Raw genomic sequence first — 27,905 nt, 5'->3', positions numbered from 1 at the left:
TTCACCTGTGCCCTCTTTCATTCCTTGTGCAGAAAGCGGAGTCTCAGCTGGCTTATGAGTTGCGAGCGGCCATGGAGCAGCAGAAGATCCGCCAGGAAGAGATCGAGATCGAGGTGGTGCAGCGCCGAAAGCAGATCGACATAGAGGAGAAGGAAATCATTCGAACAGACCGGGAGCTGGTGGCCACTGTCAAGAGGCCGGCGGAGGCCGAGGCTCACCGGATGCAGCAGATCGCCGAAGGACAAAAGTGAGCTGGGATAGGAACGGACTCGAGGCAAAAATGACAAGCACGGACGTGAGCGTCGAGTTACAGGGGTGGGGAATAGTCCACTCGCGTGGGTCTGGTGTGTCCAAGGGGGCTGTTTTGTGGCGCGGATCTGTGCATCTTCACCGGTTACTAGTAAGAATGATGTAGAGGTTCACAACGGTCACAAAAGACTATTGAATATGGTTACACAAAATAACTGTCTTCATGTTTCCCCACCTCACTGTTAACGCTGTTTAAATTTCTTGTTAGGGTGAAGCAGGTGCTCATAGCGCGAGCAGAGGCTGAAAAGATCCGCAAAATTGGGGAAGCCGAGGCGTTTGTCATCGAAGCGATCGGCAAGGCAGACGCTGAGAAGATGAGGCTGAAGGCCGAGGCCTACCAGCACTACGGAGAGGCGGCCAAGATGGCGCTGGTGCTGGACTGCCTGCCACAGGTAATGGAAGGGGGGGCGGCAGGATGACGCGGGCGCTAAATGCTTTGTTGGCATCTTCTGTGCCATGCAGGTCATGCTTTTGAATCCCTGGAATGCCAGCTCAGCCTTTCATACTCCATAGACTGGTAACTTGATGGTTATTAAATTAGTAAGTAATTAACACCTGTTAGATACAGGCCGTAGAAATGTCAGAAGTGTGGTATGAAGCTCTATATGAAAGGCAAGTTATTACTACTAAACCAGAGTCTTCCACCATGTGATTGGTGATGCAGCCAATCATGGTGGAGGATGAATGCGAGGAGAGGCAGAATTCAAAGACTTGTGAAAAAATACAGCAGCTTCTGCTGCTGTATTTTCTCAGAAGTCTTCACGGCAGCTCCGATCTCCGTGGATGAAAAAATAATCTGAGCGCTTGCACACACACACACTGGAAGTTGTAGCCTGACCAGGAGGCCTGGGTTTCACAACCACCCATCGGAACAAAATAAAGATAGCACTTTCCGACTCCAACCACTAGATGGCGGGATATGCACAGTGTGAATCTAGAAGAGTCAAGCTTCAAAACCACTGTTACAAGTAAGTAACTCGTTTCTTGTATAATAGATTCAGTATGTATAATATATATGAATGAAAAAAGGAGAAGGATAGAAATAAGATTAATTAAATGCTGTCACTCGTAGAACAATAGCCATTGGCAGCACCAACCTGTTTGCTTCTATGAGATCATTCAGCATAGGGCAATGGGGCAGCCACTTCAAACATTGGTTGTGTTGCCTTATGAGAGACGGCATTTTTCTAATCACATACACATCCACCTGATAATGTGCTTCAAGACCTGGACTGGTGACCAGTCGTTCAGTTTTTTTTTATTCTTTCCCTCTCATTTCTTTCCCTCTCATCATTTTATTTGCATTATTTTAGAGCTTTACTGCCCCCTAGACAGTGCTAACGGGATGCTTGCTCGCCCATTCATTTCATCGGCAGTGCGCCACATCTTGCAAGGCCACAACCTCTAATTCAGGCCATAGTCATTCATAGTCATGGAATGTTATTGTCTCTAGTTACACTGTTTTACCATTCTAAGATAGGCAACACGTTGGCTTTAAACGTGGCGGGCATGCCGGAACGTCAAAACAATAAAACTCCATGGACAATACCATTACAAGCCACCAACCTGCTGCTACGTTTGTTTATTTATTGCAAGCATGCGCCTGCCATGTTTAGGCAACAGCATGCTTTCTTCTACTGTTCTTGTAATTTATCTGGCGTTTGTTGTCAAGTTTGTGTAAGTGGATCAATGGAAGAATGAGTCAGTGGGTGGATGTATAGATGCATGAGTGGTAAGATGAGTGACAGAGTGCATGTCAGAAGACTTATTGAATGCTTTAACCCATCATTGACTGAGGGGACGCTTTAGTTTAAAAGACACACCTATTGGCTTTGTCAAAGCTTTTTTTTCTTTTCAGGGCCAACCAAAGGTTGGCAGTGCCAGCCCTCTATAATGTCGAATGAGATCCCACAACGCCCTAGTAGGTGGTCACCGTGTTGTTATTTTTTTTCTTCCATACCTTGGTAACATGTTTCTCTTAGTGAGAAAGTTTAGTTACCCTTGTGCTTTACTCGTTTTGCTTACCTGTACCCTTTCACTGGGGGAGGTGAGGGGTTCACAGGTGAATCCAGAAAAGTCTCAAACAGCAAAAACTAATGTTACAGGTAAATTTCTTTTTCTCCAATAAGCGTGTCTGGAAGGAACAACCTGGGGAGATTTAGTCCGTGCAGTGTCTTATCAGATAGTAAAGATGAAGACGAGATCCTGTATAGGACACTGGTTGGTGTTAAGTTAGAGGTGACTCTGCAGGACACCCTGTTGGTACTGCACATCGCTTGGAGTGTCACTAAATCAATCGTAATAGGATGGTCCAATAGTAATTGTCAAATATTGATACTACTAAGCTTTGACACACGGGTGGAAAGTTTCTCTCTTGAGGCCCTGCCTTGCCTAGATGGGGTCAGTAATGTGATGACACTTAAGCTAATTCAACCATTTGCTGGGAATCGCAAAGGGAATGTTCTGCAAAATAAATAGTAATTGTGAGTGTATAATTCTATTGGCCCATTAGGAATATTCTTCTAGAGCACTAGCTTACTGGTAAGTTTTATTTTAACTGGACAGTGAGATTCGCCTGCAACATAGTTCCCAAGCACATCTGTGTATATGTAGGTGACAGATACAGCTATGAGACATAGATTTATTTGTAATGTCTGTGACCTAAAACAAATTGATTTAGGTGACTTAATTTTGAGTTCAGTATTAAGCCCAGACTCCTCTAGGGAACTGAGAAAACGAAACTAACCAAAGACCTGGCTGTTTATTAAGTAGCCACAAGTATATGCCGACAATCACATGTACAGTTAATATATCGTGCCTTGTAACCCATAGTAATCCCACCCTTTCCCCCAGATTTTTGAGTTTGAGGGCACCCATGTGCATCATTGATTGGCTCCTCCAGTTTTGCACACCAGTCCATAGCTGCGTGCCTCGCTGCCATCGTGGGCGGGATCTCTGAATTCCACAGTCAAGCTATGTCCCTATTGGCGACCAGTGTCCCCAAACTCTCAAGCATGCAATCACTCCTGTTGCCTCCCAGGTCCTCCATCAAAGCAAGGAAAGTAGTACCGGGAGACAAGTCAAGAGGTCGATACAGTACTCTGACCAGTGCTTGGAAGATGACATACCAATATCTCCCAATCATCGGGCAAGACCAGGTCACATGGAAGAAGCCAGCTGCTTCTGTGTGGCCCCTGGAGCATGTGGACGGTTGCCGTCGTCCTGCTCTCCATAGCATCAATGGTGTTAGATGTGTGGTATGTAAGAAACTCAACTGGATCAGGCAGAACCTAGGGGATATCATCAATGTTCTAGGTGGCATGAGGGTTTCCCTCCATTCACTATCTTAAAAGGGACCAACCCATGATTCACAGTGGGCCCTCAGAGGGGTCAATAAGTCATATGGGTTTTTGATGAGGGAGCAGGAAACCCAAGAAATACCACCGTGTCTCAGGGGTCCCAAGAGCAATTCGGCCTCCAGGGCTGAACTCAGAAGCCTTCCCAATTTAACTCTCGGTGGGAGGCGAGGGCATGGCTGAGTTGCGAGAACCTGGAAAATTAGGAACAGTCTAGATTAAAGTCTGCCTGCTGGTCCTGATAGGACCTTATATGTGCTGCATGCCAAACGTCACCTAATTTGGAGATGCCTATGAGGCCCCATGAGTCGAACCCTGCCAAGTAAGCCATTTGGCTTAACCAAGTGCACCTCCAAAGGGGGTCTGCAGCATAATCTTGCCTGGCCCGGCGTAATGTTGATTTCCACTCTACAAACACGATTCTAGTGAGGTGATGGCAATTCCATCAAGCCTTTCCACTTATGTGTCCCAGCCTAAAGACATTAGTTCAACCTTGTAGACCGCGTGGCCCCCACCTCCATGAAGCTAGTTTTTAAGGACCACCAGCTGAGAGGCCTAGTAGTATGGATGCAAGTCTTCTGCCAATAAGTCCTGTCAGAGGTAGATTGTACACATTTCCCAAATGTGATGCGTGGCACCCGACCGGCCCAAAGAAACTAACACACTGTGGAGTGTGTCCCCGTAAACCAGTGTTTGGGAATGGTGTGTGGAAAGTTGTGCAGGACATGTAAAAGCGCAGTAAGAACATCATCTTGAACAGAACTACTATCTCCAATATATTAGGTGGTAGGAGGTTCCACCTATCCAGGTCTCGCCACATCATGCAAACTAGTGGCGTCAGGTTAAGTGACCAAGTGAGTGTTGGGAGCAGTGATAAATAAATGCCTAGGTAAAGGAAGCTCAGCCTGTGGATCTGTATATGTGTGCCATATTGCATCCGCCGGGGGTCCAGTCAAGGGAAACATAAGTGATTTGGACAAATTAGCAAGTAGGCCTGCCTATATTGTTCTAACATACAAAATAGTCTCGGTCGTGTGGTCTCCGGACCGAAGTTGAAGAGCAAGACATCGACTGCATATAGAGATATCCGATTTATGTTGTTCCCCCACCAGAAACTCTGAACTTGTGCATCACATCCCACCTATGATGCCAGCTGTTTCATCACCAGGGCGAAAATGAGGGGCAACAGGTGGCACACTTGTCTGGTGCCACGTATCGAGAAAAAGCCTGTGACAATACCACATTAACTCACACCTGTGCAGTCGGGCTGGCATATAGCGCCCGCTCATACGACATAAAGCGAGACCCAAGTTGTCCCTCAAAAGTCCCAGTCAAGGGAATCAAAACCGTTTTCGACATTAATAAGTTAAAAGGTGTTCGGCTCTGTGAGAAGCTGTCAAAATGTCATGGCCGCCTGCACCCAATGGATGCAGTGTTGTGTACTGCGTTAGGGCATAAAGCCACATTGCTCTAGGTGAATCAGCTTGTAAATAACCTTGATGATTCTATTGGCCAGGACCTTGGGGTATATTTTGAGTTCACTATTGATGAGAGAGATCAAGTAGTGTGGACTTTACTACGTCAAGGGTGGGCCCAAGCAATTGAGGGGGGCGTGCACACACACCAGGTTAAACACTTGGCCTGCAATTTTGCCTTCCACTACCACATACCTCCCTTGTGGATCGGATATGCTACGTGAGACCACTGTAGGCACACGTTTGTGGATAAAGATGGCCACCCCCCTGAAGCTCCTGCAGAGTGTCTGGCATGGTATAAACTGTTGTATCTCTATCGGGCCAGAAACAGGCACCAGGTGACCAAAAGGTGTGTCTGCTGTACCATTAGGACGTCTGGTGAATTGCGCTTCGCAAAACTCTACACTGTTCTACATTTAAAGTGATCATTGAGGCTGTTGACATTCCAAGTCATAATTTTAAGCACCACCAAAGTACGAGATACTTTGCACCGGGCGTCAACAAGTCAACCCACTGGTAACCACATGGAGGGATAGGAAGGCGATTGGTTGTAACTACCGTCTGCACTGCTGGATAAACTGTGCCACCAGCGCCAAAACCTTCGCACAATAGTACTTCACCCCACACGTTCACCAAAATCATCTGCTGCCCCAACAATATCAGAACACACAAGAAAGTAACATTACTGGGACCATTCATCTTGGTCGACCCTCTGTAAACTGACTCTGCAAGAATGAGAACGGGCTGCTGGCGAGATAAGTCGTATCCATGTTTCTGGGATCAGTCAGTCACTCATTATTGATCCCTTGCGAAGATAAACCACTTTGTCAGCCCTGCAATGGTGTCTGTGTTCGGGCTGTCTGCCCCTGCGGCGGAGTAGACCAAAGAACCTCCCAGGAGAACCCCTACATTTGTTGCGGCTCTAGGGATGGGTTCTAAAGAACCTCCCAGGAGAACCCCTACATTTGTTGCGGCTCTAGGGATGGGTTCTAACCATCTTGTATCATCTATGAAGTGGCGGATGAGAGTTGCTGTGTATGGGCCGCCACTCCATTACCCATGCCACTTCAGGAGTATCAACGAAGAGGGATTTGGAAGCATAAGTGACCCTGAACCTGGCCAGAAAGAGGAGCAAATATGTAATGTTCAGTGTCCTCAGTTTCTATTTGACAACCTCGAACGATTTCCATTGCCGTTGAACTAGGCGAGTGTAGTCTAGAAAAATAAGGATCCTGGTTGATTGAAATTGAACCGCCTCTTTCTCCACGACAGTACGAAGAATGCTGTCTCTGTCCCTTTAGTTTAAGATTTTGGCGATCAGGAGATAAGGGGGAGCACCCGGTGGTGGTTTCACCACCAGTGATCAGTGGGCCCACTCTACGATGAAGCAGGGCGAAAGGAGCCTTTCAGGGATCCAGGACAAAATCCATTGTTCCAAAAAATTTCAGGAGATGCTCCTTCTACCCCACTGGAAACCCTATGAATCTCCAGTCGTTCCGCCTTCTTCTGTTCGATCCTCAAGAATGCGAGCTGTTGTCATGTGGCACACCCGCTGCATTATGGGTGGTGATGGAGTCCTCTAGATCAGAAATCCGCCCCTACGCACCTGACACTCGGTCAACAGCATTGCGCAAGTCTTTTTGCAGGAGGGCAACATTGACCCCCAACTTCGCCAATCTTAGTTTACAGCGCCAGCTGGGAGGCTTGAATGCCTTGTAGTATCTCTGAGGCATCTGAAGAGCTGGCTTTCAACGCAGAATCACTGTCTAGGCTGTCTGTTTTGACGGCGTGGGGCATAGGGGCTGTAAACTTGTCTATTTTTGTTTGTGCTGGAGTTGGAGGAGATCCTCCTTGCCTCAAGTTGTTCCCATGGATGGCGTAGGTGGTTGCGGCAGTAAGTCCTCAGGTGCTGCTGCAGTGCAGTAGGAAGCTGTGTTACAGTGTGCAGGGGCCCATGACCCACTTTCACAATGACCCGTCTACGGTTCTGGCAGCACGAGTAGTTTGGTTCAGGCCTGCAGCTACTATTTGGCTGACCGTGCAGGGGTTCTCAACCTGCACTCGTCCCCAATGGAAGTAGGCAGGCTATTTGCGGCGATCAGAGCAGGGGTCACCCAGCGGCCATAGAAATCCAGTTGTCAATCAGTGTTTGGGCGAGCTCAGGGGACCCACTCCCACGGATGGTCGGAGAACATCACTATTGCTTTTTAAGACACAATGTGCCAGGTGTCCCCAGAGGGCTTTCAGGCAGGAAATTGGGTTGCAGTGTATCGAGTAAAGCAGGCACACACCAGAGAAAACTGGGGTTATCAACCCCCATGTTCAGGGAATTAATTGCCAGTGACCCTGGGCAGTTTGGCCCTCTGCTTAGTCTCCTCTGTTGCGTCTCTTCCCCCCTCCCACCCGACCCCGGGTTAGTTTCCTCCAAGCTTCTACTTTCCCAGGCTACGGGGAGAGGCTGCAGAGGATAATGAGCAGTAGCAGCGGCTACCGGATGGGAGTGGTAGCGCGGAGGGAGTTTGAGGAGGAAATTAAAAAAATAAAAACACCTACCTTTTTGCCGGCCGCTGCCTCTCCTCCATCTCCTTCAGCGTCCTTCTGCCTGCAGTTCCGGCAGCAGAAAGTGCCTGGATCCAAACCTCCCCACAGCCAATCACAATGCTGCATTCGTTGTGATTGGTCTGAGCGCCGTGGATTGGCCCTCAAATGGAGACTGGGAGGGTTCGCATGTTCCTCATCAGCCTGTGTAATGCAGCCTGGTGAGGAAGATGTAGAGTGTGCATGACTGTTTGGCCGGTCGCATAGGGCGGGTCCAGCAGTCATGCCACTTAAGGAGTGAAAACCACTCCTTCCCTGATCTGCCCAGCCCGCCCCAAGAGCCACTGAATTCAATAGGGAAAATACAATGATAATAACAGTACGTTATTATCATTGTATTTTTTCTTTTGAGCAGTGGGGCAACGCTCCATTATCAACAGGGCGTGTCCTCAGGACCCCAAATAGTCAGGACACCCCACTAGAGAGGCAATCTGTAAAACTGAGCTCCCCCTGCCCCATCGGGTCATACTGGGCCCCTGCGCTCACCTCGGTTTCCTAAGACTCTCCATAGAGGGGGCGGTCGCATCAGGCCCTTTCTCATGCCCCAAGGATTCCGATGCCGTCCACGTCCCTCGGTATGCCATTGATCTGCAGGCTTCACCTGCCACCAAAGGAGGACCCCCGCGTTTCAGCTGGTGCACTCCCGCTGTCTTCAGATTGGTGCAGGCCAGCGACCACGGGCCAAGAAGGCAAGGCGAAGGCACCTATGGGACGTCGGCGGCTGCTGCGATGTCTGTGTCTGCTTAATCCAGGCAAAATCTAAATCAGCTAACTCGGTCGCCCCCAATCGGCGATCTAAGCTTCGTGGGGGCATCACAAGGAGTACAATGCCCCCCTATCGCCCGGAGTGTCTGGGGGCTCGCCAGCAGCAAGGATGGTGACGGAGTCTCTACTGAGGAGCCGGGAGGTCTCGGAGGGACCGCTGCCATCTTTACCTCCCAGACCACGCCCCCTAAGCCTTTCTCCTTTTTATGAGTCTGGCCAGGCTCTTACTCCCACTTATCCTCAAAAAATTGCTTGACCTTAATCAACAATCACAGTTCAACTTGCTTAAATACTCTCCATCTCTCTGTCTAGGACTGATTGCAAAACTAGGAAATATTGAGGAAAACTGTCTTTGATCTCAGAGTAAGAAGAACTTTTAAGTGACCTCTGGGTGAAGCAGTCTCCACTGATCGTATAGTCTGATGAGAACTCGACAATATTTTAATGCATTAGACTTGGAAGGAGTGCATAGGAGGAACTCGGAAAAAAAGGGATGACGTGCACTCTTGAGGTCACCACTTTCATACCCAATTATAGTTTAATTGTCTGGAGCTCATAAACAGGAGTGCTCTTAGCATGGGACATGAGGCCTTAGCCAGTTCATCCTTTACGGTTAACTTCATCTTCCCGTTTTCATGTAAGATATGAAAAATTGTGTATGAGGCCTGTGTGCTGTAGATACACATGCTTTGCATACTCCTGCCATCTATTGCTGGGTCCGGATGTTTGCAAGTTGTTTTCTTTTAAAGATGTCTTTCCTAGTCACAAGGTAAGGTGACTCCTCCTTTCGGTGATAGTGCTCATGGTCATAGACTCCATTGTTAGATTGTTTTTTTCCACCATCGGGTTCGGACATGTATCGCTGCGCTCCGGTTTGAAACCGTTCTTCGGGTTCCCGTCGACACGCAATCCTCTCTACCTTAATGGTATTGTTTCATAAGCGTTTCCCACTTCTCCTGTAACGTTTCGGCAACGGAATCGACTTTTTGATCGGAAAGCTTTGTGGGCGGCGTTTGTGCCTAATTGCCCCGGGTCAGCTCTTAGTCGATGGAACGGCCTCTGTTTAAATTCTGTCCTCGGTGCCACGCAAAGTAGCCGCGCACCGAGTCACACAAAGTATTCAACTTGTGCTTGTCCCCCGAGCACAAAATAGATGACTGGGACGCTTGCAGATCGCTTCAGTCAAAGAAAACTCTTCGCGATTGATGGGCTCGGCGTCGAGAGATGCAGTGTCAAAGCATCGAAGATACTCTGGACATCAAGATTACAGCCAAGACGACATTGAGACTTCGACTTGGAGCTCAAGATAAACCTCGACGCCTAAGTACTGCTGCAGGGACAAGGTGACCTGAGTACCGAAAACCCCTTGCCCCCACAAACTACGCCAAAAAAACACAAGACTTCAGCACCATCTCTGCCTCCAGGCCAAGTTCAGCACTGAGACATTTCCGACGCCCCGCCTCCTGGCCCTGCCCCGAAACAGTCAGTCAAGCCTTTCGGCTCGGTACAGAGTTGTCAAAAGTCCTCCTCAGAACCGAAGCCCTCCGGTTCCACACACAAGCCCTGCTCTGAGCCAAAATCCTCCGTGCCGAAAGCCATCCAACCTTCGGAGCTGAAACCTTCCACCGAAAATTTTGGCACCAAAACAGAACGACACCCATACGGATCCTAATATAGACATTGTTCCATTAACACCAGATCCGAAGCAAAAAAAGATATATATTAGCCCAGAGACTGCCCATATTCACACCAAGCCGCCTCACAAACGCAAGCTTCTTGATGAGGACCCTTCTTACAAGATCCCTTTAAAGAGGAAATCTGTTGCTACAAGTCCTTTGCATCTATCGTCTGCACCTCCACAGCCGCCGCCTCCACCTGAGAATCCCTTGCATATTGCACCTCCGGATTCTCCACAATCTCACCAGGACAATGACAAAGATGGGAAGTATACATCTCCCAATTGATCCATGGACGAGTTATAAAATTGATCCCCCAGCAGATAATGATCCAGACCTTTACCCAGCCAAGCTATCTCCTCCAGAAGTCAATGCATCCCATCAAGAACTCATTACCAGGGCTGCACAATATCATGGGGTGGCATTACACAAAGTCAGTAGAGGAAGAAACTTTAGGATCCACACACAGGGCATCCCAAACACTTCCCATGCTTAAAGGCATGATGAGACATGCTGATGAGATTTTTAAGGCCTCAGTAAGAGCACGCATATTGACTCCTAGGGTCGACAAAAAATATAAGGCTTTCCCTACATACCCCATATTTATCGAGGGCCAGTTACCTTTAGATTCTCTGGTAGTGTCTAACGCTTGTAAGCGGGTGAGTTCCCAGATATCGGGAGATGTTCCTCATCGAAATAAGGAGTACAAATTAATTGATGCTTTTGGCAAGCGCTTAGCTGCTGAAGCTACAAATCAATGGCGCATTGCGAATACCAGGGCCTTTTAGCCAGGTACGACAGGGCACACTGGGATGAGCTGGAGCAGTTGCTTCAATATCTCCCAGATGAGCATAAAGCTAAGGCTCAAGACTTAGTAAATGAAGGTAAACTAATTTGTCTACATGTTGTGCCCTAGACGCTGCAGTCACCGCGGCTAGAGAGGTTAATACTAGCATCTTGCTCAGTAGACACGCTTGGTTGAGAATTTCTGGGTTCAAGCCAGAAGTTCAACAATCCATCCTTAATACTCCTTTTGATAAAGAACATCTCTCTGCTCCAAGCTTAGATCAAGCGTTCGAGAGGATGAAAAAGGACACTAAAGTGGCCAAGTCAATGGGAGCGCTCCGTCTCCGTCCAACAGAGGCTCTTTTTGTTGCTCCTTTTACAGAGGGGAGTCTAAAACACTATCCCCAGAACACCTCAACATATAAAGGTAACCACCAGTCCTCTCCCACCAGAGGGTTTTTTCGAGAAGTTTATAGAGGCAACAACTTCAAATGTAGGGGCAACACACCACATAGCTCCCCTTCTCCTAATAAACAGTGACCTTGCCCACGCAAGCCAGCTATCTCCAGAACTATCTACAACACACACAGATCACAATAGAACTACTTCACCAACTGGGGTTCACCATCAATTCTCAAAAATCTCACCTCCATCCCTCACAGATGCAATCTTACCTAGGAGCCAGTCTAGACACAGTCAAAGCTCTAGCCTCACCCAGTGTAGCCAGAATATGCAATATTCAGGCTATGACTCTACAGTCTCAACCCAGCGTAGCTTTACCAATCAGTGTTCATGCAACTGCTAAGAATGATGGCGTCTTGCATTGTAATTGTACCCCATGCAAGGTTTCACATGCGCCCCCTACAAGAATGCTTAGCACGTCAGTGGAATCAGTCACAGGGTCAATTAACTGATCTAGTGTTGGTAGACTGTAATACTCATTGCTCTCTGCAGTGGCGGAACCCACAAAACTTATCAAAAGGCCGGCCTTTCATCGACCCTATTCCACAGATTATGCTCACAGCAGACTCCTCTCTAACAGGTTGGGGGGCTCTTCTCAAAGGTTACACAATACAGGGCTTGTGGAGCAACAAGCACAAAAGTCTCCACATCAACTTCCTAGCGCTTTTAGCAGTTTTTCTAGCACTCTTTTTTTCAAACTCACCTTACAGCCAAAACTGTCCTAGTCCGATCTGACAAACTGACAGCGCTGTATTATGTGCAGAAATAGGGCGGGACACACTCTCTCCAACTGTCAACACTTGTTCAAGCCATTTGGAATTGGGCAATCTATCACAAGATTTACCTTCTGGCAGATCATCTCCCAGGAGAAGGAGACGGCAAATTCACGAGTGGGAACTTCATCCCCAAGTTCTCCTTCCCTACTTTCAACAATGGGGTTTTCCAGAGCCAAAAACGCAAAATGCCCAAGCTTTGGCTCCAGGTTCCCACACCCGCTCTCAGAGGGCAATGCCCTATGGAAGAACTGGTCAGGGATATTTGCCTACGGTTTTCCACCTCTCCCGCTCATTACGTGTGTGGTTCAGAAACTCAGGCAAGCACCCCTCACACGAATTCTAGTAGCTCCCACATGGGTCCGTCATCCATGGTACACCACCCTGTTGGAGCTATCAATCGTTCAACACCAAAAGCTGCACCTCACCTCCAGTCTCCTCAAACAGAACCATGGAGAAATCAGACATACAAATCCCAAACAACTGAATTTAGCGATCTGGCTCCTGAAGTCATAGAGTTTTGTTATTTAAATTTGCCACCAGGCTGTATGAATATTTTAAAGGAAGCAAGGAGGCCTACCATCAGAGCTTGCTATGCAGCAAAATGGAAAAGATTTGTTGTTGTGTACTGCAATAACAACAAAATCAATCCTTAAGACACTCCTATACAAAACATTATCTGTTACCTCTTACATTTACAGCAAACTGGACTAGCTTACACTTCTATTTGTTTGCACCTTGCAGCGGCTGCTGCGTACCTACAGAACAGACAACTTCTGTCACTATTTAGAGTTCCAATAATCAAAGCTTTTATTGAAGGATTAAAAAGAGTAATACCACTAAGGATTCCTTCTGCCCCAGTATGGAATCTCAACATTGTTCTCACAAGGCTCATGGGGCCACCTTTTAAACCGTTGCACAAGTGCCCTTAGCAATTTCTCTCATGGAAGGTTGCTTTTCTCATTACCATCACATCACTAAGGAGAGTTGGTGGGCTTCAGGCATTAACCTTAGGAGAACCTTTCTTTCAGCTACACAAAGACAGGATAGTACTCCACACCAACCCTAAATTCCTTCCCAAAGTAGTTTCTGTTTGGTTCTGTTTGGTTGAGTTACCAGTTTTTTTTTTCCTCAACCTGATTCTGTAGCAGAACACGCTCTTCACACGCTTGACGTTAAAAGAGCTTTACTGTACTACATAGACAGGACAAAAGACTTTCACAAAACAACTGTTTGTTGCGTTTGCTCCACCTCACAAAGGCAATCATATCTCTAGATCTGATTTTGCCAGATGGATTCTTAAATGCATTCAAACATGTAATGCTAAAGGTAAAAGAACTTTAACCATACCCCTAGAGCGCATTCCACTCGCAAAATAGGGGCTTCCCGGGCCTTTTTAGCCTACATACCTCTAGCTGACATATGTAAGGCAGCTACATGGTCTACACCACACACATTTACCAAACACTATTGTGTAGATGTGTTAGCACGTCAATAGGCTAATGTAGGCCAAGCAGAACCTAAAACACTGTTCCAAACAACTGCAGCATCTACAGGTTAGCCACCGCTTTGGGAGTATACTGCTTTAGAGTGTATGCAAAGCATGTGTATTTACAGCACACATGACTCGAACGGATAATGTTACTTACCCAGTAAGCATCTGTTCTTGGCGTGTAGATTCACATGCATCCTCCCCGGGTACCTGTAGTTGTTGCAGTTATTCATTGTACATTTATACGCATGGACATCTATATACTACACTTACTTAACTCCAGTCTCATGTACCAGAAGACAGTACTGGTGACACCATTGTTAGCCGACTCACGCTCCATCCCCATAGCACTGTGTGTGATACACATGGCACTAACCTAATATTCCAAATAAATGAGTTTTGATCTTATTTCTGCTTGATGGATACATTTTGGGATTTGCGTAATTCTGGGGGGTACTGGGGTATAGTTGGCAAATGGTCTGTGGTAAAAGGAGGGGTTAGAGAAATGTACCCACTACGTACCAAGTCATGCTCTTAAAATCCCAGTACTCCCTCTACAAGTTTTTAGCATTTTTAGATTGCATATGCAAGTTTGAAACATTGAGTGTTTCCAGTATTAAATTACTATTTTTTCCCCCTTACCTTACAGATTGCTGCCAAGGTGTCGGCTCCTCTTGCCAAAGTGGATGAGATAGTTATACTTAGCGGAGAGAACAGCAAAGTTACCTCTGAGGTGAACCGTTTGCTAGCCGAGCTCCCAGCCTCCGTGCAGGCGTTGACCGGTATCGACCTATCCAAGGTGAGTCCTGCTGCAGCATACCCGAATTGGAGTAAATAATGAGATCAGAGAGAAACATGTCCCACGCTTCACATTGCAGTTTTGCCAGTTGTAGAGTTGTTTTGTCCCAAAATTAAGAAGTGCTGTGTTTAATCCCCCTTCTCAGCACACTTCCCAACCTGAAGTGCTGCATGCAGATTTTCATATGAGCTGAATTTCTTTGCGTCATTGTGGTGTACAATTATTTTGAGGATGAAGCCGGATGACAAACCCATTTTCTGTTCATTGTTATTGAGAATTTCAATCAGTCAGTAATTGTATAGTGGGCTCGTGACCCCAGGGGGTATCCAAGTGCTGGATTAGAGAGGATTCTTGGATTGCAATGGATAAAAGACTTAAAAAATATATTGCAGGTTTTCTTACTAGAAACCTAGAACGACGACCTGGCCATTTTTAGGTCGAGCCTAGGCAGCACAGGCAGTGCTCTGCGAGGCATGCTGTATTGAGGTAGCGACTTGTAGCTCCGGCCACTCTCCGCCCACATTTTTCATTGGCTTGTGTCATTGTCCTCTGTAAACTGTGGCTGTTCATTGGTCGAAAGGCTTAGTAGTCCCTCCTTAGTTCTGCCTTGTCTCACTTTGTGTAACCTCCCATGGCGACACCCCCTGTTACGTGTGCTCGGTAGGCTTTAATAACAGCCTCCAAGCACTATTTTCTCAAATAGTTGACACGCTCTCCTAACACTTTTTTTATTTTTAAAGCATGCATTTGTAATGCAATTGGTCTCGCATTTTTGAGAGTTTAAGCTATTGGCATTGTAAATGGCAATGCCTTTTATTTATCTGTTTTTAATACTACACATAAATAAAAGGCATTATTATTTACAATGCCAGCAGCTAAAACTCTCATAAACGGGAGACCTATTTCATTGCAAATGCTTGTTTGGAAAATACCCCCACTCCCCAAATTGTTTCGTTTTTATGGTCTGGCTTGTCAGTGCACAGACAATTTTGTGTGCACCACTCGAGAGGGGCTTGTCTCCGCCCTCATGATGGAAGCTCGGAGTGCATGCTTGGGGGGCAGGAGTTGTGTGCTTCCACAATAAAGATGCCTTCCCTCCTCGCTGATCATTTTGTTTATCCAGCAGCCTTAGGTTGAACTTTAAGATGCACGCACACACGCAATGCTATCAATGTGTTTTAGATAACTACATCATTTATTGTTTTTCCTCTGGTTGCATACAGTTGGAAGGAGGGCATGGATGTTTAGGCCTTTCCAGTACTTCTTCTCCATGGACATGCTTTCAACAAATCGTCAGCTGCGCAGTCTGATCCGTGTCTCCTTTTCTTGCAGATCCCGCTGCTTCAGAGAGCAAATGGCGTCTAGTCGTGAGAACAGAATCCTGTGCATCTCGTGATGACCTGTTACCCTTCTGCACTCTTACATCAACGGCCTTTAAACACTTGGAAGCTTCTTGTTTTATAGCAGACGGACAATTTGGATTTTTAAAATTCTCTGGTGCCTTATTTTGTAGGACCAGAAGCAAGTCGTTTGTCATTGCAGTTTTATTTTGTGTCGTTATCCATTTTTTAGGTTGTGATTTGTATATATGTTATCAACGGCATTAGTGGTTTTTCTTCACCCAACAGAAAACCATCTTCTGTATTGACATTTCAGGTGTGGTCTGTTTTCTCGTTCGGCATTGTCTTGACAAGTCGGTGCCTTTGGGTCGTCTGCCATCTGGTGGCTGAATTTACTGTTGAGAGACTGCGACTGCTCGGCCAGTTTCATTATATGTGTGCAGGATATCTTACGCGAGCAGGAAAATGTAGCAGCGAGCTAAAAACAAAAAACGTGTTCCTTTTGACATCCACATCAGGCCGTTTATCAACCCTACTAAGCAGGTATCCGTTCTGTCCTTTGTACCTAAATATGATGATAACCACAAAAGTGACATTTCTGTCGAACTTAAAAAAATAGGGATTTCTACGTTGAGTGTAAATTATGCAGTTATCTAACAGTTATTTTGTGCAAATGCGTATAAAAAAATGCAAACCTCCTCTTTGTAGCTAAGCGCTAAAATATTATTGCAATGTCTAAACAGCGCGCCTGTGGCAAGGTCTGGTTCAGCTTATAAATAAGTGATTTATGCTTCACAAAGCATTCCCTAAACGTAGTTTTGATCTTCTTTGATGGTGACTGCATTGTTGTTCTGCCTTTGTGTGCCAGTTTCCTTACAGAACATACTTGCGACGGTAAGTGGTGTGGTTTGTAATGGTTATCCTGCACCATCACAGGACTGATCCTTTTCCTGTAAAGCCTATAGGGCCAGATGTAGGTAATCCACAAATACCGAGTTCTTAATACCGAATTTTACCGATTCGGTATTAAGAAATCGGTATTTCTTATGTAGGTAATGAATCGGTAAAAAATACAGATTCCTTAATATTCCTTATTACCGAAACGGTAATACCGATTCGGTAATAAGGAATACCTACCCATTCATTCCTATGGGCTTGGAGGCCCATAGGAATGAATCTAAAGCCATTCTGTATTAGTGATTCGATATTACCGAATCGGTAATACCGGGAGGTATTTCAAGGGTGTCCAAAGCACACCCTGTTGCACCCCTGAAATGTGCCTGTGTGCACATGTGGCGCACATACATGCCCTAAGGGCATGGATGTGTGCCACACGGCACTTACAAAAAGATTCTAAAGTGAATTTTTAAAGGAATTCGTTAATTACCACCAACTTGAAGTTGGTGATAATTAACGAATTTTAAAGCACATAAGCACTCTTTTATGTGCTTTCTACATTGCATTTACCGAATCGGTAAATACAGATTCGGTAAATACAGATTCGGTATTTACCGAATCATCACCTACATTAGGAATGGCTAAATACCGGTCGGTAACCCTGAAATTTACTGAATTTCGGGGTTACCGACCGGTATTTAGCCACCTACATCTGGCCCCACAGTCTCTTAATTACAATGTGCTTCAACCCATACAGATAATTTAGTTTTCGGGGTCTTGTCATCTGGCAAAAATGTTCAGAAGCACATTAAAGACAGAACATATCGCACTGCTGCATGAAACATGCCTGTCCAAGATGGCACCTCTTCAAGCCTCCTGGCTGAAGACATTGTGGCTGCTTGATAGATGTCGAAGCAAAAATGGATAAGACTGGAGTTTTCCATTGCTTTACCTCTCTGCGGAATTCAACCAACTACCCATAGGCTCTTAATTGAAGCAGTTAATCATTCCATCAATTGGGAGTATGACAGCTAGAGCCATGTTGGGCATTTCAGAGAAAGGGCCAGGAATGTGCATCCAGGCAGGCGTGCTTCTGAATGAGACAAGCCTGCTGCCTTTTTACCGAAGGCGGGAACAGTTCAATTTATCTTTTGCAAATTATCTGCCGCAGCTGAGAAGCATTAGCCTTTAGGTAATGGTTTTGCTTCTGGAGCAGCCAACTTTCCCCCACACTTAACTGCCTCATAGATGATAAACAGATCAGCTGTATACTCCTTTAAATGACTGAGCAAGGGTTAATGACTGTTCGTGCAGCGATACCCACAAACAAATCTTTCCTCCAAAAGTAGACGTTGGATCATGAGGATCAAAGATCTGTGTTGGTGGAAAGTTAGTGGGATTTTCTCTTCATGATTAGTGCTCATCGTAGCTCTGAGTGAGTGGCCTTGTTTTTGTGGGCTCTGCGTCAGGTCAGGAGCTCTGCAGCTTTTAGTGGTGGACGCTTGTCCCACTGCCTCATCCCTTTGGGAAATCTAAATGCAAGAAGCAGGCGTGCCACCACAGGAACCAAAGCTTGTTGCATCTTGCTCTAAAGTGCCTTCTGTTTGTCCGATTGTGTTGTCTGTCACCAGACCTAGACAATACAGTTGGGGAGTTTGTGGTATCTAATCCTACTTTTTAGTCTGCAGTTTGTTATTAATACCTGACCCGGTGTTTAGTAGGTAGCTGTCTTCCCATATTGTCTCACAGTTCTAACCGGCAGTACGGGTAATGAGTGTGCATTTTAGTGGTTGAGAGGAGAATGGATTTTCCCAAGTCGTCTCTTTTACTGGTCTCTCATGCGGATGGTATATATCCATATGTGTGGAAAGCTCCTTTGCATGGCTGTAGATAAGAGAGTCTCCAGTGGAAACTATGTGGTAAACAATCTGACTGTGCTATTTCTGGTGGTATTTCATTTGAGATTAAAAAAAAAAAAGGCCTTTTAGACTTACTATTTGAAGGTACCATAATTGGCAATCATGGAAATGCACAATTTGCAAAGAAACATCCTCCAATCCTCGGACTCTATCCACTATACAGAAGGCGTGACATTTTGCCAATTTTCAAAGATGTATGGTTTTTAGGTGTCCTCCCCGGGATGTTATTTTTAAATCATTGAAGATGAAATTCAAATCCACTGCCATTCAGCAAATCAATAGTTAGATCTCCGCCTTCAGTGCTTCTATCAAGAGCCCTTTTCTATCTTTGTATAGATACCTTTCCGATCAGTGTAACACATCCTGGCCCCAAAGTCAAAATGTGAAAATACACACACAAATCTGGCGTGCCAGTTGTTTATTCCTGAAGTTGAAAAACACGATTGTTGATGTGTACATCCTGATGTATGCACCCTATCCTTAATGTCCTACCTTTGTAGAGACTAGCATGTTTCTTAATGTCAAAACATGTATTGAACATACTAATGTATGCCAATAATTAACTCAAATATTTGCGTTTTAAACAATGATGCTGGATTTTGAATTGCTAATAGTAATGCTATTCTGTTTCACGTGGTATAATGGCATTTCTCGTAGCAATAGATCGGTCTCTACCAGGTGTTTTTGATATGTGCCTCACACTAAATTACCCTTGTGACTAGCTACAGCAAATTCATTACATTGAGAAAACCTGATGTGTGTGCCTGCTTCATGACTTGTATTGATGAATATAGCTATTGGTCTGAGACCTGATCAGACAGACGATAGGTGTAAAAAATCAGAAAACGCTTGGCTAGTCACACGCAAAAACCGCATAATTGCATGTCTCGGAACACATGTTATGTAATGGGAATCGTTCCAAAAGAATTGATCACCAGATGGAGAAACAAATGTTAACATATCTGAAGAAGGTAAATACATGGACCAGTTATCGAAATGTTATGCCGAAAAACATATTATGTCAATGTGAATTTTCTTAAAGCTGTGACGAGGATTCGGTGACATTGAGGTCCCAAAAGGGTGTAGTGTCTTGGTTTAGAGATCCTTGCCCAGAATCCTTTTTCTGTCATCTTATGTTTTTTAAAGACTTGTAAATGTTCGTCTTTGCAAGTTCCACTTTCGCGAGAAGCTCTTCATAGGAAATAGGCTTCTCAGGCAACTGTTTGTGTCAAACACTCATACAATGTTACTTGACAGATTTTCTTTCGCTTTGCAAATTGTTCCTTTTTGTTGTCACAGATAATATACATATATTTTAAGAATATTATTAGTTTCAAATATGAATCAAGTGAATGATTTTCAGATTACTGCTATATTTCGAGTTTATCAACGTGTATTTTCATGTTCAGAGCATTAGTATTTTAATAGTACCTTTAGCCGTTTGACTGCTAACCTTATCTCTGCCAGTTCATAATATATATTTTCAATGAATTGGTCAACATTGTATAGCTGCCAAAAGGCCCTATGTTACGTGTGACTGTTTTACTCATTCATGTTTCTTTTAACATTTAAGAAAAAAGATAGCTGAAGGGTGACATGAGGCAGCTATGCTCTCTTCTTTTCCATGCCACTTTAGATTAAAAAAGAAAAAGGATGACCTCTATTCTGAAATGCATGGTATCACAACTCTGTGCCCCTACAAATAAAGGAGATAATTTTAAATGTAAGGGGACTGCAGGCATTTGAAACTTGTCATTAGGAGTAGTTTGGGATGCTTTTATTATTTGCAATAATGGTACATCGAAAGAATCTCAGTGGGACTCATCTTCATAGTCCTTGAATTTCCTGAATATCTGACGGTATCGGAACATCCAGGCCTTACTATGTTGGGCATCTCTCCTACACTTTCGTTACTGCACCTCTAGAATTTAGGCAATGCAACTAATATTTAGAAATCATTGAAGCCATGAAGAAAGAAAGATCATTTTGTTTGCCGAGAGAGCAAAGAACATTCAGCTAAATTTGTACATCTGACATTATTTTATGTAATAAAAAAAGCATAGTTGATGTAGGAATCACACATTGGGTTTTCAGTTTTCGAGAGGAGGTAGTGAAAATAATTTAACCAAATGAGTTTAGAATACTGGGGATATGATAAAGGGTAGATGAAGAATAGCTTTGGTATGCAACTGAAAATGATTTGGCTCATGCCAACAACTATAATGCGAGCAATTCATATTGAAAGTTTTGTGTGCGTGCATCTCGAAGATCTCCTGCATCATTACTCTCTTTAGTGGGGCGATGTCTTGAGGTAATTTTACAACTTAGTAATTGCAACATGTAGTGTTGTATGCTGTAGTAACAATGTCTGAAACTGCTTCCTCCAGCCAAACAATTTCTAGTATACTAATGAAGAATAATTATAAGACTGTTTCTGTATCACCTACAACAAATTCATTATGTATAGATCAAAGGATTTTTCTCACATTTTATGGCCCTGCTCTTCCCCACCCAACTTTCTGAAAATCCCGCTGGCACCTGTATTACCAAAGCTCATTTAGTTTTTATTTAAGGAGAACGTGCTCAAACTGCATGTTGGATATAATGCAATGTTACAATAGCCTTGTTAGCAAAATTACAAAAATCGGTATTCAGTATTCATTCCACATAAAAACATTGATTTGATATTCCATCAAATCACTGTCTCTCCTATGTATGGTGTGGAGACACATCTTTCAAATCAAATGTTAGCATTGGACTATTGGATCAACTGCATACTTAGAACTCAAATTGAGGAGCTTGGATGTTCTGGAACTAAATCTACTTGGGTTTTTGGAACACAAGTAGAGTTAAAATTATATTTTTATTGTAATGAATATTTAATAAAGAGTCTTTTTAATTTAGGCAGCAAGAATATTGGAACATTGTAATGTATCAAGTATATTTCAGCAAGTTCTCTCTCCCTCATCCCCCAAAAAGAGCTTTTACAATAAGTTGATGCTGTTTTAGTGACCGTAAACTCACCCCTGAACCCATCAACCCAAGGTCTTGGTGTCTTTGTTGGAAGGGAGTGTGGCATTGTTACTGAGCGGCAAATCCTCCTTCTGGCAATTGTATTTTAGTGATTTCCTTCCCCAAGAGCTTGCTTGTAGCTATTAAACTGTTGTGATCTGGTTAGTTCTATTTCACAGATTGGTAATTATTCTCGCTATTTATTTTTCTTGCACTGTTTTGCATCACTTATGTTTTGAATGAGACACTATCTTGAATGAGACACTATCAATGTTCTCTTTGACTGCTTAATTCTGAGACTTCACTGCCTGCATTTAATATAAAGTTGTGGAACTCGCTGTCAACAAACGTTCCGATAACCTCAGTGCGTGCTTCTGAAGGATATCTCCAAGTGCCTTGACATCCACATTGAACTGAACAACTAGCGGTAATGAGTCCACACACTAACACTAATTCAAGAGTTGTAAGGTAGAGAAGAGGAATCAATAACCTGTTTAAGGGAAACATCAAATCTAAACGTTGGCGGCCTGCCACTAATTTACTCTGCCTTTTTCCACTTTTCCAATAGCTGCTGTTAGTGCTTCTTGTTGAATAGGCCCTCCTTTTCCTCAAAAAACACTAGTTAGGGTAATTTGGTTTTATGTTACGCCCTCAGTTTTCTTGTCCCAGCAAGAAAAACCTCCCTGAAGGCAAGTTGCTTTTTTTTACTATTAGCCTGCAAAAATACAACATGTGGAAATTTCTGGTGGTTTGAAGAAAAAAAAAATACATGTCTAGACCTTGTTATTGTGCTCGGCCATACAAAAGATTTGTAAATTTTGACAATGTTGTCAAGAAGCAGATGTAGTCAAGTCCCTATTTAAAATCACACTCTTTAGTCATAAAGTTGTCAGAAGGTGAAGAAAGTTGCATGGTTCCTAGAATAATATCTGTCATGTCCAGCAGGCATGTGTTCGAGAGTAAGAAGTTGGAAAATCCCGGCAATGATCAGGTCTGTCATCACTAGTTTGAAAGGTATTGTGTACGCTATATGAAGAAGACATTGTTTTATAAATTAAAATGATCGAGAACTCGCCCTTTATTATGACTGTTATAGTTCATCACTTGTATCTGCATGTGAAGTATGCATGTGCTGTATCACATCTGTTCTTAGAAGCAGGTCAGGCTCTGACTCTTGCAATATTGTAATGTTTTACCTATGTATAATAAATCCCCATGTTATTGACTGTTTGTGACTCTTCAGTATACCTCCATTCTTTGTTTTCTAAATGTGTTCTGATTTATTCAGTTCACCCTAATGACGTGGTTGAATCTGTGACTCAAGTTCTCCCAATGATAATTCAGAACCTTGAATATCCCTACACAGGCGCAAGATCCTAGATCAATTTTTTCAGGAAAAAATCATTTTTCCTAAAATATTAAAAATGTGTTTATTCATACAGCTATGTAAAAACAACATTAAACTAAATGTTTTTTTAAAGTGTAAATTAATCATGGCTGATGTTGCAGTATTTTACTGTGTTGTTGTGTGTTTTGAAGATTTGTCATGAAGCGCAGACATGGGGGTCCTGCCCTGATTGATAAGGCAGGTGCTGGTGTTGTTGATTAGCAGATATGTGTCACAAGAGAGCCTGCTGAATAAATTACCCATAGAGACAGATAATTGTCCATATGAGGAGTTATATGTTTGATACTGTGAAATTCACATCAGGTCCTTTATTTCTGCGCTTGCAGGGCGTATCAGGAGAGCTACCTCGGTTATTTTTTGACCAACTGTTTTTGACATTGTGTCAACAGTTAGGAGTTTTTGCTTCCAGTGTGCTCGAGACATGTCCTCTGCTAAACCCTAAGGGTTCTTGTCTTGCAAGGATTGTCACTGGCAGATGCCTGTGTCTGATCCCCACATTGTCTGTCTCTGGTGCCTGGGGATGGGACACAACCCCAAGACCTGGGCTGAGCACAAGTCGATGCGACCCAAGCAATTTGCGAGCGGGCGATGAGGCTCCTGGCGGTGTGGCACTAGAAGGCTCCGCCCTGTCCTGTTTCAGTGGAAGATCTCTGCGTAGCTCCAGAAGCCTTTCCCGCTTCAAGACCTCCTTATCGAAGTCGGGTAAGTCAAAGAAGCACAAGAAGTCTTTGAAGCGTTCTTCGGCTTCACTCTCTTGACCTCATGCTTCTACGCCCTGCTCCTGCACTCCACCTGCAGAGCCAGCATTTAAGCCAGCTCTGCTCTACCCCGAATTTGCTGGCACCAGAGCAATACCCACGCAAAGTAAGGAATTCTATGTCGCATGCATGCCAACTTTGGGATCTAACTCCCTCTGGCGCACCTGCTGGGTTACCGTAGGCAGCTTTGCCAGTGGTTTAGATACATCCCAGACTATGACCTGCTTTTCCCCCTTTGCGCCAGCCTTCAGAGGAAGGCACATCTTTTGCTCCGGTGATGCGCAGGGGACAAAGAGGTTATGCAACTGGAAAAATAAGAATCAAAATAGCTAGGTGAATACAGAAAATAGACAACCTAAAGAGCATACAAGGCAAATATGGATTCGGTGGGCCAACTTTATTCTTTTTTTAAACCTTAGAACACAGACTGTTTAACAACATAAGGAAGGCGAAAAACCGCGCAGACTACTGGTCTGGTAACTGCAAAGTGAGGAAGATCCCAAAAAGCTGTAATGCTCCTGAAAACAGGCAATTGATACCATCCCATAAACATATGAATAAGGACATGTCCATTTATTTTTTTAAAATTTTTTATTTTTTAAAGAACATTTTTTGCAGCACAGTGGGAATGGGCTCTCGGCAACATATAATAGCAAATGTGTGAGAGGCGGGTTTGGAGAAATTAGCCAAAGCATGGAGAGAGGGGCTTGACGCTCTGACTGACAAAGAAGAAATTAGTTGAGTAATAAAAGATTTAGCAACTTGCAAAATCCTAGGAGAACACTGGGTTGCCTATTGAGTTTTGCTTGACTTATGCAAACACATTTGTGGCTAAATTATATAGCGTTTACACAGAAGCATAGAAACAAGGTATAGTACAGGTGAACGTCAGAGAGGTAATTAAAAACTATTCAGAAACCATGTTACCCCATGCAGCGGACATCTCACAGGCCGCTGTCCATGTTAAATATGGACCATAAAAGTTTAGTGAAGCTACTAGCTAAGAGATGTACTCCTATAATGACAAGGCAGGTTCATTTGGATCAAGCAGGCTTTGTCTTGATTGGACACCTGTTTCACTTGATAAGGAACTGGCCAAAAGAACATTGTCATCTTTGGGCCAACGACACCCTCTGGCGCACACATTCAGGCCCCATGTAGCCGAAAAGTTCCCCTGCTGGGTTACCGCCAGCTGATTAGCACTCTACCTCAGCTGGGTCCTCTGGATCCACTCAAGGATCCAGACTGTTGCCACCACAGGTGCCTCCACCCACCCTGGCTTCCGCTCACCTGGTGCCAGCCTTGGTGCCACGCAACAATGAGCCAGTGATAATCCCAAACGCCGACTCGTTGTAGACCTGGCCGGACTCAACGTTGATGCTGGCGCACTCCAGGTTCTGCCATCCCCTGAACCTTCCAACCATAGACAGGCCCTACCTCCCTGAAGGGGAAGAGGATGTGTATGGTCACCTAAAAAAGTACAGGAAAACTGGTATGAGGAGCTGGGTGACACCAGTGGCTTGGATACCCCCCCCCCCCCAGACACTGTAATACTTTTCCCCTGTGCCAGGCTTCAGAAGAAAGCTCATCTTTTGCCACTGTGATGCCCAGGGCAGCAGAGTTCCTTGATCTCCAGCTGCCTGCTCTTGATGTCAAGTCCAATGTCTTGACAGAGATGCCTAAACCTGAGGCGAGTTCGTCTGAACCCATACTCCCATTTAATGAAGCTGTCACCTTCGCCTGGCGGTGAAACCCTGCACAGGGACTCCTGTGCTTAAAATGATTGCTCGTCGACATCATACTGCCCCGGGAGACTCAGCCTTCCTCTCCCAGCACACCTCCCTAATACCCCGGAGGAGCAGGTCTCAACAGAGAAGGTCAACTGATGCGTGTTTCATACCACTCCACCAGATAGGTTATCCAAGAGTCTGGACACCTATAGTAACTCATATTCTCTTCCACCAGCCTTGTCTTGCAGTCGATGAATTCAGCATGTGTCTTGGGCTGATATTTCCATGCATGTGGTACTGTAGCGCAGCTGCTTCCCGTGCTGCCTGAGGAGGCCCGCGCCATCCACAACCAGTGTTTGGTAGATGACAGGGATGCTCCAAAGTTCGTCATCCGGTATGGACTGGACGCCACATGCTCCCTGGGTAGAGCCATGGTTTGTACAGTGACACTACGTCACCATTCTTGGTTATGGTCCACTGGGATCTTGGGAGATGTTGAGTCATCACTGATCGACATGTTCTTTGATTGCTCCTGCCTGTTTGGCGACAAGGCTGACACTGTGCCTGAATGATTTCACAAGAGCAGGATCACTTCCAAATCCCCTGGGATTTTCTTAACGACTCGGCGGCAACAACAGTCCAGCTCTTACCAAGGACGGGAAAGGGGCAACCTTGGGAGTCCACAGTACCAGCCATACCTAGTCCAGCAACCTGCCAAGTCCTTTCGAGAATGGGCTGCAGAGCCCCAAAAGGACACAGGAGCTACTCCCCGCATTCTACCAAGTCAAACCCACCTCCGCAAGCACCAAGCCCCTTTAGCATGCCCTCCATCCAACACAGCCATCCCGTTTGTGGCAGTATCCGGCACCACCTGACCCAATGGTCAGCAGTTACATCCAAGAAGTAGATGCTTCAGATAGGGCAGAAGTGGTATGCCCTACCATTTGTTGAACACCTCTACCTTTCTCACCATGCCAAGAATGACTGATAGAGGACCTTTTCTCCTTACTCCTTCAGGAAGTGCATGCTCTTTTTGACAAAGGAGCCATCAAGAGGATGCCAGTACTAGAAGTAGGCCATGGTTGTTAATCCCGCTATTTTCTGGTGCTGAAAAAGGACGGAGGCCTCCGCCTCTCAACTTCCCCTATCAACTTCTTTCTGAGGAAAGAGAAATTCATGATGTTCACTTAGTCTCAAGTTCTGTCTGACCTGTAGCTTGGATGAAATTGGTGGACCTGCACGATGCGTATTTCCACATCCACATTCTGTGAGCCCACAGGCGCTACCTGCAGTTCATGGGGAACCACAAGCTTTTCCAGTTTGCTATGCTCCCCTTAGACCTCACTAGTGCCATTCAGGTGTTCATGAAAGTAATGGTGGTGTTTGCAGCACATCTGCAGTGATCAGGGGTTTCAGTCTGACCCTAACTGGACAGCTGGCTGTCCCCTAGGTAGTTATCGCCGACCTCCAGACTACAGCAAACCCTCTGCATGCTCTGGGGTGTACTGACTGCATTCTGAAGTCACACCTAATTGATCCCTTTTCAGACGCTCCCTTTCATTTGAGCCATTGTGCACACATTGCAGTTCCACTCCTGTCCTCCGGAGCGATGAGTCCAGGATACTCAGTCTATGATTCCAATGTTTCGGACATTAGTGAGGATTTCGGTGAGACCGACGCTGAGGCTTTTGATGTATATGTGGGGCACATACAATATAGTGTTTCCGGGGTCCCGCGCATGGGCGGGAATATTCTAATGCTTATGAGTATTGATGAGGATCCCCTGGAAGAGAACTTATGGTCTCCTGCATCCTGCTGATAAAGCACACCCTATGGCATAAGCAGGCTCTTCATTGGGACCTGAAGTCCCAATGAGGGTGGCTTCAGGAGGGATGTTTCCGACTAGGTACAGATATCGTAGGGAATCGCTAAAGATCTGCAGTGGTGGCTGAACCACGATTGGGTCATCTACAAAACTCTGTCCCTTCCCCACCAAGACTTCACAGTGGTGCCAGATTCATCATTTGTAGGTTGGAATGGAAAACGGGGAGATGTGTAAATCAGAGGACGTGGCCTCCTGCGGAGACTCCGCTCCACGTCAGTTTGTGGGAGTTGAGAACTATTAGCTTGCCAATGCAAGCCTTCCTTCCGTCCATCAAGGGAAGGCTGGTGCATGTGTTCGTGGACACCACCACCATGTGGTATTGTAACAAACAAGGCGTGGTGGGGTTGTAGATCCTATGCCAGGAGGCTCTGCACCGCTGGCTTGGCTGGAGCACCTGGACATCTTCCTGGTCATGCAGCACGTGGCTGGCTTCCTGAATGCTAGGGCAGACAAACTCATTCCTGA

The 27,905-nt window shown here is 45.1% G+C and overlaps 1 protein-coding gene across 6 annotated transcripts in view; it reads left to right on the top strand.

Annotated features, from left to right (window-relative positions):
* Positions 1 to 22,889, top strand: part of FLOT2 (flotillin 2) — a 456,818-nt gene extending 433,929 nt beyond the window's left edge. For all 6 annotated transcript variants that reach the window (XM_085649154.1, XM_085649151.1, XM_085649148.1 and 3 more), the window contains 4 exons: positions 33 to 247; positions 518 to 701; positions 14,342 to 14,491; positions 15,824 to 22,889. In XM_085649154.1, coding sequence (XP_085505280.1) covers positions 33 to 247; positions 518 to 701; positions 14,342 to 14,491; positions 15,824 to 15,856 — 582 coding nt within the window. In that variant the 3' untranslated portion in view covers positions 15,857 to 22,889. The remainder of the gene's footprint in view (positions 1 to 32; positions 248 to 517; positions 702 to 14,341; positions 14,492 to 15,823) is intronic.
* The last annotated feature ends 5,016 nt before the right edge of the window (positions 22,890 to 27,905 follow it).

Source organism: Triturus cristatus, chromosome 3_2, assembly GCF_964204655.1.
Source record: "Triturus cristatus chromosome 3_2, aTriCri1.1, whole genome shotgun sequence".
Lineage (NCBI taxonomy): Eukaryota > Metazoa > Chordata > Amphibia > Caudata > Salamandridae > Triturus > Triturus cristatus.
Note: the sequence above shows the minus strand (reverse complement) of the source record. Positions and strands in the feature narration are given on the sequence as shown.